The 15610-nt window shown below is 41.2% G+C and overlaps 1 protein-coding gene across 6 annotated transcripts in view; it reads left to right on the top strand.

Annotated features, from left to right (window-relative positions):
* Positions 1-15610, top strand: part of pacs2 (phosphofurin acidic cluster sorting protein 2) — a 282143-nt gene that overhangs the window by 203957 nt on the left and 62576 nt on the right. For all 6 annotated transcript variants that reach the window (XM_043698194.1, XM_043698193.1, XM_043698192.1 and 3 more), the window contains one exon: positions 7955-8087. In XM_043698194.1, coding sequence (XP_043554129.1) covers positions 7955-8087 — 133 coding nt within the window. The remainder of the gene's footprint in view (positions 1-7954; positions 8088-15610) is intronic.

The raw sequence follows: 15610 nt of genomic DNA, 5'->3' as shown, positions 1-15610 counted from the left end.
GTCTGGTACATGGAACAGTCCATCTTCCACAGCTACACCTGCTCCACCCTCCCACCTGTTCCTCCGCTACATTGATGATTGTATTAGCGCCACCTCATGCTCCCACAAGGAGGTTGAACAATTCATTAACTTTACCCATAGCTTCCACCCTGACCTCAAATTCACCTGGACCATCTCGGAGACCTCCCTCCCTGGACCTCTCCATCACCATCTCTGGTGACTAACTAATCACAGACATATACTACAAGCCCACTGACTCCCACAGCTACCTAGACTACACCACCTCCCACCCTAACTCCTGTAAAAATGCCATCCCTTATTCCCAATTCCACTGCCTCGGCCATATCTGTTCCCAGGATGACCAGTTCCACCTCAGAGTACCATACGGCATCATCTTCCACGATCACAACTTCCCTTCCCACATGGTTGATGATGCTCCCCCCCTCCCCCCTGACCTATCACCTTCTCCCTCACCTTCATCCACCTATCGCTTTCTCAGCTACCTCACCCACACCCCACCCCCTCCCATTTATTTCTCAGCCCCAACCCAGAAGCCTCGTTCCTGTTGAAAGGCTATGCCCGAAATGTTGATTCTCCTGCTCTCGGTTGCTGCCTGACCTGTGCTTTTCCAGCACCACACTCTTGACATTCCAAGAATCAGTCTGGTAAACCTTTATTTTGCACTCCCTCCATAACCTGAACATCCATCTTCAGATAAGGAGATCAAAATTGCACACACTATTCCAAGTATAGTCTCGCCAAGGTCCTGTACAATTCCATCAAGCCATCCTTGTTCCTGTACTCTGATTCTCGTGCTACGAAAGCCAACATACCATTTGCAGCCTTTATCACCTGCTGCACCTGCATACTTATTTTCACTATATGATGTGCAAGGACACCCAGATCTCACTCAACCTTTCCCTTTCCCAATCTACCTCTGTGTTTTTGCTGCCAAACTAGATATTCTCACATTTATCTACATTATACTTAGAGTCAAAGAGATGTGCAGCACAGAAACAGACCCTGCAGTCCAACATGTCCATGCCGACCAGATATCCCATCCTGATCTACTCCCATTTGCCAGCACCTGACCCATATCCCTCCAAAGCATTCCTATTCATATACCCATCCAGATGCCTTTTAAATGTTACAGTTGTACCACCCTCCACCACATCCTCTGGCAGCTCATTCCATACATGAACCACTCTCTGGGTGAAAAAGTTGTTGCTTCGGTCTCATTTATATCTTTTCCCTCTCACCCTAAACCTATGCCCTCTAGTTCTGGACTCCCCCATCCCAGGGAAAAGACTTTGTCTATTTATCCTTTCCATGCCCTTCATGAGTTTATAAATGTCTATACGGTCACCTGTCAATGTCCGACGCTCCAGAGAAAACAGCCCCATTCTATTCAACCTCTCTCTAAAGCTCAAATCCTCCAACCCTGGCAACATCCTTGTAAATCTTTTCTGAAAACTTGCAAGTTTCACAACATCCTTCTGATAGGAAGGAGACCAGAATAGCACACAATATTCCAAAAGTGACCTAAGCAGCTGCAACATGACCTCCTAACTCCTGTACTCAACACTCTGACCAATAAAGGAAAGCATACCAAATGCCCCCTTCACTATCCTATCTACCTATAACTCTACTTTCAAGGAGCTATGAACCTGCACTCCAAGGTTTCAGTTCAGCAACACTCTCTAGGACCTTACGATTAAGTGTATAAGTCCTGCTAAGATTTGCTTTCTCAAAATGCAACACCTCGCATTTACCTGAATTAAACTCCAACTGCCATTTCTCAGTCCATTGGCCTATCTAATCAAGATCCCATTGTAATCTGAGGTAACCTTCTTCGCTGTCCACGACACCTCCATTTTTGGTGTCATCTGCAAACTTATAAACTATACACGTTCACGTCCAAATCATTTACATAACTGATGAAAAGAGATGGAACCAGTACTGATCCTTGTGGCATTCTACTGGTCACAGACCTCCAGTATGAGCAACAACCCTCTACCACCACCCCACGGTTTGGTTGGAGGTGGGGGGAGGGTGGAGTTTGAGCCCTTTCTGTATCCAAGTGGCTAGTTCTCCCTGTATTCCATGAGATCTAACCTTGCTAATCAGGCTCCCACGAGGAACCTTGTTGAACGCCTTACCCAAGTCCATATTGATCATGTCTACCGCTCTGCCCTCACCAATTCTCTTTGTTACTTCTTCAAAAAAACTCAATCAAGTTTGTGAGACATGATTTCCCAAGCACAAAGCCATGTTGACTATCCCTAATCAGTCCTTGCCTTTCCAAATACATTTACATCCTGTCCCTCCGGATTCTCTCCAACAACTTGCCCACCACTGACGTCAGGCTGACTGGTCTATAGTTCCCTGGCTTGTCCTTGCCACCTTTCTTAAACAGTGGTACCACCTTAGCCAACTTCCAGTCTTCCAGCACCTCAACTGTGACTATTGATGATATAAATATCTCAGCAAGGGGCTCAGCAATCATTTCCATAGCTTCCCACAGAGTTCTATGGTACACCTGATCAGTCCTTGGGGTTTATCCACCTTTATGCCTTTCAAGACATCCAGCACTTCCTCCTCTGTAATATGGACATTTTTCAAGATGTCACCATCTATTCCCCTCCATTCTATACCTTCCATATCCTTTTCCACAGTAAATACTGATGCAAAACACTTGTTATGTATCTCCCCTGTCTCGTGTGGCTCCACACAAAGGCCGTGTTGCTGATCCTTCAGGGGCCCTATTCTCTCTATCGTTATCTTTTTGTCCTTAATGTATCTATAAAAACTCTTTGGATTCTCCTTAACCCTATTTGCCAAAACTATCTCATGTCCCCTTTTTGCCCTCCTGATTTCCCTCTTAAGTATACTCCTACTGCCTTTATACTCTTCGGAGGATTCACTCAAAACCCTGTCTATACCTGACATATGCTTCCTTCTTTTTCTTAACCAACCCTCAATTTCTCTAGTCATCCAGCATTCCCTACACCTACCAGCCTCTCCTTTCACCCTAACATGAATATACTTTCTCTGGGTTCTTGTTATCTCATTTCTGAAGGCTTCCCATTTTCCAGCCGTCCCTTTACCTGTGAACATCTGCGCCCAATCAGCTTTTGAAAGTTCTTGCATAATACCGTCAAAATTGGCCTTTCTCCAATTTAGAACTTCAACTTTTATATCCGGTCTATCCTTTTCCATCACTATTTTAAATCTAATAGAATTATGGTCACTGGCCCCAAAGTGCTCCCCCACTGACAGCTCAGACACTTGCCTTGCCTTATTTCCCAAGAGTAGGTGAAGTTTTGCACCTTCTCTTGTAGGTACATCCACCTACTGAATCAGAAAATTGTCTTGTACTGACTTAACAAATTCCTCTCCATGTAAACCCTTAACACTACGGCAGTCTCAGTCTATGTTTGGAAAGTTAAAATCCCCTGCTATAACCACCATATTTAAACTTACAGATAACTGAGACCTCCTTACAAATTTGTTTCTCAATTTCCTGCTAACTATTAGGGGGTCTATAATACAATCCCAATAAAGTGATCATTCCTTTCTTATTTCTCAGTTCCACCCAAATAACATGCCTGGATGTATTTCCAGGAATGTCCTCCCTAACTACAGCTGTAACACTATCCCTTAATTAAAAACACCACTCCCCCTCCTCTCTTACCTCCCTTTCTATCCTCCTTGTAGTATTTGTGTCCTGGAACATTAAGCTGCCAGTTCTGTCCATTCCTGAGCCATGTTTCTGTAATTGCTATGATATCCCAGTCCCATGTTCCTAACCATGTCCTGAGTTCATCTGCCTTCCCTGTTAGGCCCCTTGCATTGAAATAAATGCAGTTTAATTTATTAGTCCTACCTTGTTCTCTGCTTTGTCCCTGCCTGCCCTGACTGTTTGACTCACTCCGTTTCCGAACTGTGCCAGTCTCCGATCAATCTCTTTCCTCACTACCTCCCTGTCCTCCACCTCCCCACCCACCCATTTGAACTCCTCCCGAGCAGCTCTAGCAAATTTCCCTGCCAGTATATTAGTCCCTTTCCAATTCAGGGGTAATCCATCTTTCTTGTACAGGTCACTTCTACCCCAGAAGTGTTTCTAACGATCCAAAAATGTGAATCCTTCTTCCGTACGTGATTGTCTTTTATGTGGGACTTATCAAAAAGTGTACTGAACATCTAAATAAAGCACAGCTTCGTCTGTCCTTATCTCCTTAAAACAATTCTAGTAGATTTGTCAGGCCTGAAAACCATAGACATAGTCAGGACCAGCTCCTGGGCCATGATATAACAAACAAATTTATTTAATAATCAGTTGATTGCAGAAAACTGTACAGTTTATTAACAGTTATTATAAATGTTTCATCATTTTTCAAATTAACTAAATTGTTCTCCGATACTAACCTTCAGCTTAAAATGAGCTTTTTCAACATTGACTCTGGTTTATTGTTTAGCGGTTTTATTCCACTGTACTTCACATTAGTGCCATAACTCTGACCACAGACCACCCACTGAGGGAAAAGTCAGTCTTGGAAATACCATTCAAACTCCTTTTTAAGTGCAAGTACACAAGCCATTTGCAATTGCCAGCTATCTGTCTGACATGATTGCATGCCTATGCAAAACTATTGATGACAGTAAAGTTCAGACATCTGATTCCTGCATGAGGTATCGATCAGACCAAACTAGATAGAGCATAAAACAGAAAGGTGTCAAGAAGTGCCTATTATGAATACATCTCCAAAGTGATCTAACCATGTTTTTTTTTCACTTTTCTTTGTGCTGGTTTGGTGACAGACTCCTCTGGGCTGTACTTTTTTTTTGTCTATGGGCAGATTATGTTTTAAAAGCTTCCAAACTTTCATGAAGTTGTGAACATTTTGATTATTTAAATGTGTGGTACATTCCAGCTCACTGCATAGCTCGATGCAGGTGGAAGCATTGATCCTGTCTGTTTTGCATCCCAGACTCTGTTATGCAGTTTGAAAAATCCTTCATCATCCTTAAGTTCAAAAGTATGTGAACTAATCCACATGTGTTCGACTCAATTGGTAGACTCTGTTTTGAATGGAAAGGAAGTGGAGATGCCTCAGAGTAAATAATTCATAGAGACTTTTACTAATTGAGGACCTCTCAAAGCCCTTGACAATCAATTAAATCATTTATAGTATAGACCTGTTGTAGAAGAGGCAGCATTTGTTTTTTTTCTCAACTTCTATAATCAGCAGTGTGATATTAACCAGGTAACCTGTTTAGGCTTATAGTCTGAGGGATGACTGTTAGTTAGAATACTGGGGAAAACTCCACATCTCTATGAAATAGCATCAAAGATCTTTTAAGTAGCTGAGGCCTTAGTTTAACATCTCATCTGAAGTGTAGCACCTCTGACACCACAACATTCTGCAGGATGTGCAGAGGTCTATTGAGTGGGACTTGAACCCATCACCTTTTAACTTTGTGCAAGAGCACGACCATTGAGCTGTGAAAATATCTATTGCATGACTTCCAGGAGCTGATACTGAGCATTATGGGGAGATTGGTTTGAGCAGGCCAGCAGCAGAGTGGTGTGCATGCATAGAAGTGGTGGAACAATGCTCATGCTAAGAGATGGGAACCATTTGTTTCTATGCAATGAGGAAATGTTCCCCACTTAGAGACCAGCATTGTGTATACAGTTTATACAATTCGCCTGTAACAAATTTTCTTCCATGTATCTTTTATATATGTACAGTATGATATTTTCCTCCACTCCCTTTAAGATGTTCACATAAATGCTTTGTGAATATTTAAATCTATTTCATGATATGTTATATTCTACCAGGTTCTACCTTGTACAGGTATAAAACTTGAATTTCTTCAATAGAGGATTAAACGATCGTGACAGTTTTCACTTCCAGACTATTGATGGTGCTAAATTGAGAGACAATCCCATGATCCAGCAGGTGTTCATACAAAATAACACTGAAAAATTGGTAATAGGGATGACATATTAGCCACAAGCTCATTGCAGAGCAGATTCACGTAACTCCTATCCCTGAGAATCTTCTCCAGTAATTTCCCTACCATTGACATAAGGCTCACTGGCCTGTAATTTTCAGGATTATCCTGTTGCCCTTCTTAAATTAAACAACATCAGCTATTCTCCAGTCCTCTGAGACCTCTCCTGTAACTAAAGAAGATATAAAGCTTACCTATATAGCCCGAGCAATTTCCTCACCTGCCTCCCTCGGCATTCTGGGTAGGTTCCATCAGGTTCTTGGGACTTGTCTACTATAACGCTTTTTAAAACACCTAACACCACCTTTTTTTATATTGATATGCCCTAGAATTTCAACGAAGCCCTCCTGAGATTCACCCATCCCCCATGTCCTTCTCCTTTGTGAATTCTCAAGTAGTCAGTAAGGACCTCACCCACTTCCTCTGGCTTTGCCCATAAATTCCCTCCTTTGTCTTGAGTGGACCTATCTTTTCCCTAGCTACCCTCTTGCTCTTCATATATTTATACATAATGCCTTGGGATTTTCCTTATTCCTGTTTGCTAAGGACTTTTCATGACCTCTTTTAGCCTTCCTAATTTCTTACTTGAGTTCTTTCTTGCTATCTTTGTATTCTTTGAGGGCTCTGGCTGTCTTCAGTTTCCTAAACGTTCCACATGCTTCCTTTATGACTAAGCTCTCAATTTCTTTTGCCATCCGAGGTTCCTGAACCTGCCAACCTTATCCTTCATTTTCACTAAAACATGCTGGTCCTGAGCTCTAATCAACTGGCTTTTAAAACATACCTACACACCAGATGTAGATTTACCCTCAAACAGCTGCCTCTATTCTACATTCCCCAGTTCCTGCCTAATATTGTAGTGGCTAGCCTTCCCCCAATTTAGCACTTTCACCTAATGACTGCTGTTATCCTTTATCCATAAATAACTTAAAACTTACAGAACTATGGTCACTGTAACAAAATGCATTATTTTGATTTAGCAGGCTGTAACTTGTGGGGTACCCCAAACATTAGTGTTTCTATCTTGGATATTTATCATTTAAAATCAATGATTTAGGTGAGGAGACAGTGTGACGTCTCTAAGTTTCTTGACAGTACATAGTCAGAAGAGCACAAAAAAGAAATGAACAGGTTTAGTGAGTGAACAAGAACATAGCAAATGAAATATAATGTGGAGAAACATGAAGTTCTCCATTTTGGAAGGAAAATATAAAAGCAGAAAATATTCCTCAAAGTGGGAAATATTGGTATTCTGTGGAACCTGACTTGTGTACAAATTGTGGGAAGCTGAAATGCCAATGCAATTAGGGAAGCTGCCACTAAAATGGGAATTGCTGCACAAATGCAAGATGTTTTGCCACAGGCCTTTATACAGGGCCTTGGTGAGGCTACACCTGCCAACAGTTTGGTCAGGTCTTCTGAGGAAGGACATACTTTGGAGGGAATGCAGTGAAGTTTCAGCAGACACATTCCTGGAATGAGAGAGATGTTCTCATGTCGACAAATTGAATAGGAGAGATCTATATTCCCTCAAATTTAGAAGGATGAAATGTGATTTTGTTTAAATTCTTAAAGGCTCGATTGGGTAGCTGCTCTGTGTGAGGAGTCCATAACCATTGGATTGGTTCGGACTGACATTAGGTTCCTGCATTCCAATGACTGTGAATCTTTGGAATTCTCTACCCAAGAAATTTCTAGATGCTCAATCATGGAGTGTATTCAAGACAGATTGATAGACTTTCGGATACTAGGGGTTTCAGAGAAAAAGTGTGGAAAGGTGATGCTGAGGTAAAAGATCAGCTGTGATCACATTGAATGACAGAGCAGATTTGAGCATCAGCACCACAAACACCGATCTCATTCAGCTAAGTGTCCTGCATTGTTGGTGTGTGGAGTTCCTGATCTATTTTATGTTGTATCATGGCTTCATTAGGACAGAAGGGAAACAGGTGGGACGCCGTGGAAGGAGCACATCCCTGAAAGAAAGGCAGCCCGCAAGGCAGCAGAATGAACGGGCTAACAGCTTGGATAATGAGCGTTCACCAGAGCCAAGGCAGCATCTGCAGGTAGGTGCAGAACGATTCAAATCCTGCTTCAATAAAGGGTAAATTCACATCATCATAAAATATAAGAGTATACAAAGTTTACAACTCTTAAGTTTCTAGAAAAGTATTCCATATTTCAAATCTTCAAAAAAAAAACACTCCATCCTTTTAAGTCATCATAACCAAATGGATTATCCTACCTCCATAAACTTTGATAAATCTTAATGATGGTAGGTAATTCTACCTCATGACACGTGACAGTTCTGTTCCTTCATATTTGCAACAGGAATTACAGAACAGCAGTCGTGAACTGTGTGAGCTTCTACCTATCCCTAAAACAGTAAACTGATATAGATCATATTCAGTCCACTTCCTTTTATTGCTATGGCTCCACCTAAGTTCTGTCAGTTGAGCATTGACCAAGAATTGAAGCACAGGTTTGCTCAGTTTTACAGTGTATAATTCATGGAAACCGTGTCAGCTATTTGAAAACTTTAAAGCAGAATATTCTATAGAAGGAGCGCAATGTAGTTGCACTGTTATAGTTTATTCAAAGAATAGAGAAGGATGGCATGCTGCTGTATCACCACAGAGCAGTGGTTTTCCTATTTCTACCTGTAGCAAAGTAGTTAGCTTGGAAACAGAGTTGATGAGAGTGGGCCGGTCGATCTATGTATATGGGCTTTAGAACGTGTTGACAAAGCATCAAATAACAGACTTGTCAGCAAGACTGTCATCTTTGAGTTGAACAGGACAGTGGCAGTCTTGATACAAAATTGGAAGTATAACATTAAAACTAGGATAGCGTGAATGGTTGGTTGTCAGGGAAGTATAATGAGGTGTAGTATGGATTGATATTAAATTACTGTGTCCTATTAACTCAAGGGAATTGTGTGTATATATACTTGAAAATGAAAATTTGGAGCAGTGTTGGTTAAGAGAAAAGAGACTAAGATGTGAGGTTTGTCCAAAACGCTGGTACAAATACCATCAGCCACATAATTTCCTACTGTTCTGTCTGAGGCTATAATTTTGGCTAAGGAGTATACACAATGTTATGATCGCTAGGTGGCTAGGATTTGATTCCAAGGTCTGGTGACTGTCTGTGTGGTTTGCATGTTCTCCCGTGTCTGCATGGATTTCTTCTAGGTCCTCTGTTTTCTCCCACAGTCCAAAGATGTGCAGGTTAGGTGGATTGGCCTTGATAAATTGCCCATTGTGGAGAAAGTGAGGACTGCAGATGCTGGAGATCAGAGTCGAGTGTGTGGTGCTGGAAAAGCACAGCAGGTCAGGCAGCATCCGAGGAGCAGGAGAATCAACGTTTTGGGCAAAAGCCCTTCATCAGGAATGAGGCTTTTAGTTGAGGGGGTGGTGAGATAAATGTAAGGGGGGTAGGGCTGGGGGGGAAGGTAGATGAGCGTCTGATAAGTAGATGGAGGTGGGGGTAATGGTGATAGGTCAACCACTTCAACTCCCCCTCCCACTCTGCCAAGGACATGCAGGTCATGGGCTGCCTCCATCGCCAATCCCTAACCACCCTATGCCTGGAGGAAGAATGCCTCATCTTCCGCCTCTGGGCCCTCCAACCACGCGGCATCAATGTGGATTTCTCCAGTTTCCTCATTTCTTGCTTTTTATGTAAATGTGTATCTCAAAACTTGGATGCATTTTGTCCTAAAGTTAAATACAGGAAAGATGCCCCCAAAGTAGGGGGAAATCAGAACTAGGGATATACATATATATATAAGGATATGGGGTAGGCCATTTAGAACTGAGATGAATAGAAATTTCTGTATCCAGAAAGTGGTGAACCTGTGGAATTCTATGCCACAAAGTAGTTGAGGCCAAAACATTCAATGTTTTCAAGAAGGAGATAAATATAGTTCTTAGGGCTAAAGGGATCAAAGGGAACAGGCAGAAAGTTGCAACAGGTGCTCACTTGGATGGCCAGCCATGATCATCCTGAAGCTGGAGTAGGCTCCAATGGCCTTCTCCTGTTCCTATTTTCTGTGAACCGCCAAGTTGTTACTTTGTAATTCTGCCAAGCCTACAGCTACAAACCATAAAATGTGAATTATGGCAGATGCAGATTCTTTGAAAGTATACAATGTTTAAATTGTACAGAGCCAGGATGTATTAAAGTTTCTCATGATCTTTTTTCAACATGCAATGTAGCATGCATTCCTATATTAAAGTGCAGCTTAGGTCTGTCACAGATAATGAGACGCGTCAAGTTAAATCATTGAAGTTGCATAGACGAGGCTTGATTTTCTTTAAGAAGAAGATATGGAAGTGTTTATGATGATTGAAAGACTAGGTAGGGTGAATAGAAGTAAATTTCTTCTCCAAAATATGAACAATTAAACGGAAAAAAAATGATTTGAAAATATTACAGAAAGTACAAAAACATTCAACTTGTCTCCATGCTGTTTGTTCCAATCTTAGGTGTCTCAAAAGAATTGTATTATTCTTAATGTTTACAGTATGGATTCTGTGTTGGGCATTAGCCTGAGGGCAAAATCTCAAACTAAAAAATACAAAGTACGATAGAACTCAACTTTTCACATTGCACAATGTTCCACCCTGCGGAGCCTGAATTCAATTTAAACGTTCTGATGTTCACAGTGTACATTTCTTGGAAGGCACACAGCCAAAGGGGTTTTATGGTTTTCAGTCCCTCTATATTATGGCTGAAAGGTCCTGATCTGGCCTTTCCCCGTTTTTCCTCCGTGAAAAGTGCCCTAAGCTTTACAGCATTCCTTAGCACGTAATCCTGGATCTTGTGCCAGGTTGCACTGAAAAACCAGGCTTTGAGCAGATCACAGGGAATCTTCATTGAGTTGCTGGTTCTCAAGCCACAGTCGATACTTATTTCAGTTTGAGTCTCTGGGAACAGCATATAGAGTAGAGATGTAGTTTACAGAACTATTTGGGATGAATTGTGACAAATAGCACTGCATCTATCTACAGACCTTTATTGCAAAGGCATATTCCACAGGGAGTTTGACAAGTCTCTTTCCTACCACAGTCCACCTTGAGGGCAATGGGCAGAATGGGTGGGACTCTGGATAATTTGGGAGTCCTGATAAGTAAAGTTAACCTTAAGATTAAAGTTTGTGTGCCCGTTCTGATGTCAGGAATAATCTCTTCTCAGAAAGGGTAGTGGAAATCTCAACACTCCAGCATCAAATGTTTTTTGGAGTAAAGTGAAGGATTAAGGGAAGGCAATGGCCTAGTGGTATTATCACTAGACTATTAACCCTGTGACCCAGGTATTGTTCTGGGGACCTAGATTCAAAATGCACCACGGCAGATAGTGGATTTTGAATTCAATTATACAGCGTGCCTCAATGACTACTGTTGGGTGGCTCTGATATCCATAATTACAAATAGCTTCAAGAGGTTGCTCAGTGATCATTTTCAACAGATTGGCTTGACCCCTTGCAATTCATGTACTGGCGTAACAGGTCCAGGGCAAATGCCATCTCCCTAACCCTGCATTCATCCTTGGAATATTTGGACACAAGGATACCTATGTCAGGCACCTACACATTAACTACAGCTCTGCTTTCAACACCATAATTCCAAACAAACTCATCCCAAACTCCAGGATGTAGGTCTCTGCTCCCTACTTTGTAACTGGATTCCAACTTACTGACCAACAGATCACAGTCAGTAAGGATAGGCAACAATGCTTCCTGCTTCCTCCACAATAATCCTTCACACAGAAGACCCACATGGCCGCATACTCAGCCCCCTACTACAGCCCTTATACACACATGACAGTGTGGCCAAATTCCACATCAACTCCATTTACAAGTTTGCTGACAACTGTCGGTTTGATCTCAGATCACAAGTACAGGAAGCAGCTAAGAACATGTTGTAAAGACAACAATCTCTCTTCATTAGCAAAATGAAGGAGCTGGTCATTAACCTCAGAAGCAGAATAGAAGGCATGCCCCATCTGCATCAATGGTGCTGAGGTGGAGATGGTCGAGACCATCTAGTACCTGGGAGTGATGATCACCAGTAATCTGTTCTGGTCCATCCATGTTGACACAATGGTCAAGGAAGCTCAGCAATGCATCTACTTCGTCAGGAAGCTAAAGAAGTTTGGCATATCCATAAAGACCCTTAAATGTTTTTATAGGTACACTTTTATCCAGATGCATCACAGTGTGGTAGGCTCTTCCCAAGATGGAAGTAAACCATGAAGAGTTGTGTACACAACACAGTTTATGATTATGCAAACTAGCATCCCATCCATTAACTTCAACTATATTTCCTGCTGCACTGGGAAAGCAACTAATATAATCAACCCTGCCACCCTGGTCGTACTCTCTTTCACCTTCTTCCTTCGGGCAGAAGATATAAAATTTGTATACACGTGCAAACAGATTCAAGAATAGCTTCTTCCCTGCTGATATCAGACTTTTGAATGGACATCTTTAATGTTAATGCTGATCTCTCTCTGCATCTTCTTGGCATTGTATCGTGCACTCTGTTCAGTTACCCTATTGCACTTGAATAGTATGATCTGTCTGCAAGGCATGCAAGCCAATATGTTTCACTGTGACAGTAATAAATCAAGTTAATAAAAATCTGGGACTGAGCCTAATGATGATTGTGGAACCATTGTCAATTATTAGAAGAACCTATCTGGTTCACTAATGTCCTTGAAGGAAGGAAACTGCTGCCTTACCTGATTGGCCTACATGTGACTCCAGGCCCAGAGCAATGTGTCCTCTGCGATTAGGGATGGGCAAAAATGTTGCCCTAGCCAGCAAGGCCCACATCCCAATAATGAATAAAAAAGAATATGCTTTGAAATTTTCAATTGACTATTAAGACATTTTTGTTACGATGTACTGTATTAAAGAATCTTGAGCTAAGATAGGTTGATGAAGTTGTATTGAATTTAATTGAATAGCAGAACACACTTGAGAAAGCTGAATAGCTGATTTCTGTCCCTACATTCCTAACTGACTTGTTTCAACTTGTTACAAGTCTGGGTGGGGACATACATGCAGCATTAGTTGGTTTGTAATCCTTACAAGCAGTGAGCAGCAGAAGCACTGATTGCTTAGTTGATCAAAATTTGCAAGTTACAGTTGATTTGCCTGCATCTAATTTTAGCTTACCGTGGTCTTGCTTTTGCTCTGACTGGTGACCCCTGCTTCAAGATAGCCAATAGTTAAAGCAAAAGGACCAAATGTGACACACAGTTCTAAAGTCATTCCGATTCTACCCATTAACAATTTAGGATTATGTTTGTACCTTATAAAGTCATTGACCTTTAGCTGACATTGTGCGACAATTTGACTGAAAAAAAAATGGTTCCTCAATTCACCAGTGTAACATTTCCTCCTGGACCCTTTCAGATATTTTGTATATTTTTAAGAATTCTTTTTAAAGACTCTTTCTCACTGTTACCTTTTAAAAACTTAACCGAAGAAAATTTTTACACAGTGGCAACCTGAGTGACACTTTCACTGCCCGCAGCTGCACTGAAATCAGTTTGAAAAATACAGCCCATCATAAAATCTGATTTTTGACTCTAGTTTAAAACTCATGGGCTTTGATTTAGATCTCACTTGTAGGCTAACCGCATAACTTGCCCTTGAGTTATTGGCCCAGACTGCCTCTGACCATAGTAAATGATATCCCTTAAGTCTTAGTAATATATCATCTCTTTCTCATATTGGCTGATCTTGCAAGAATACCAATTAATGCTCAGTTGTGTGCAACTTTATGCTATTTGCCTGCAACTGCTTGGATCTCAATTGACAGTGCCATGTGCTGTTTTGACATGGGACCATTTCTGTCAATGAAGGAGACTTTAATCTAGTCAATCAAGAGCAAGTCCAGATCCAAATGCAAGACCGTATCAAAGAGGTCCCTCTAACCTACTATACCATCCAGAATATTATCACAAACTAATCCAAAAAGGAAGCAGAGGGCTTAAATTCAAACTCATGAGAAATGGTTTCACAGTTAACATAACAATCATATTAATTATAATTATTTGTCTCTGCTGTTTGAAGGAGCTTTTTTTGTACAAATTGGCTACTGTGTTTCCAACATTACAGCAGTATTTCCAATAATAATGAATAATTGTCAAAATTTATGCAATCTAATGACTCCTTGGGTGAGGAATTTTCCCCTGAATTTTTTACTTTATTCATGACTCTTTATGACTCTTCTTTTTGGCTATTCACCCTGAAGTGGAAGTGTCTTTCTACATGTCCCCTATCAAACCCCTTCATAATTATAAGAACCTCCAGTAGGTCACCCCTGACATTAAGGTATCTTAAAGCAGTCGTCGTCAATGAAATGTTTTGATGTCTGGCCATTCTTACAAATAAAGATGGCAGCTTACTTGCACTTGGGATGCTTTCTCAAAAGGCAAAATGATAATCTGTTGTTAGCGATGTTGGATGAGGAATAAATATTGTCAGAGGTATCAGTCAGATCTTCCCCCACCATCTCTTCAACATTGTTCCTTGCAATCTTTACATTCACCTGAGCAGATAGATGTGGCCTCTGTTTATTATCTCAGATCAAAGATGACCCTCCCAAAGATTTAGCACTTTCTTTGCCAGATGTGACATCTAAATTGTGTCCATGTCTTTGTAATGGGGCTAAATTAACAACTTCCTAACATGGACACAAGAGTGAACCAGGTTGAGAGTGCAGTAATCAAGGCTTGACACTCTACAGTGATGCACTGTCACGACTGCTGTCTTTTGGTTGCAGTGTTAAACTTGGAGCCCATCAAGTGGATGTAAAAGATCCCATAGCACTGTTTTGAAGTAGTGCCAGGATGTTATCCCTGTATCTTGCCCAATATGTATCCGTCAGTATCACAAAAGAGATTCTCCATCATTCTAACATTGCTGTTTGCTGTGTGAAAATCAGTGGCCATACCTCCTTGTTGTCATTGCAACAGTAGCAACACTTCAGAAGTACTTTGCCTATAAAACAATTTTCAGGGCACCTGACAGTCATGAAGGGACTTTCTTGGTTTTAATCGCTGCTTCTTTCCCACAATTACTTGCATATCAGGGTTCAAATTTTTGCTATCAGAAAGAACAGCTTAAGTTGATACATTTCCCAAGTCTGCAAACCTGCCCTATTGGACTGAAGTTTCACTCTGGGGTGTGAGCTAGGATGAAGTTGGACCAATGTTGGAAGCAGATCGTAAACAGCCATGGGTGCTTAGATGCTGAAGCCTGAGGTTAGAAGATCTTCATTGGTTTTCTGGGACTTAACTAAATGGGACTAAGAGGTTTTTAAATCTCCTATCCCATATTCCTCACATTTCTTAAATCACCTTCAACCCAGCCCCATTCCAGCTTATTCTGTGCCACAATTATTACTCCCATCCAGCTCCTTGATAACCTATGCTCATTGGCACCTTCTGCCTTATTTGTCTGTTTCATAGTGTAATTAATAAACAGTGACACAGTCAAGGGAAGAGAAAAATCATCTTCAGGTTTTTGTGCTATAATGCGCGTTTTGTCAATGCAAATTTGCTGTAACAT

This window comes from Chiloscyllium plagiosum, chromosome 10 (genome assembly GCF_004010195.1).
Source record: "Chiloscyllium plagiosum isolate BGI_BamShark_2017 chromosome 10, ASM401019v2, whole genome shotgun sequence".
NCBI lineage: Eukaryota > Metazoa > Chordata > Chondrichthyes > Orectolobiformes > Hemiscylliidae > Chiloscyllium > Chiloscyllium plagiosum.
Note: the sequence above shows the minus strand (reverse complement) of the source record. Positions and strands in the feature narration are given on the sequence as shown.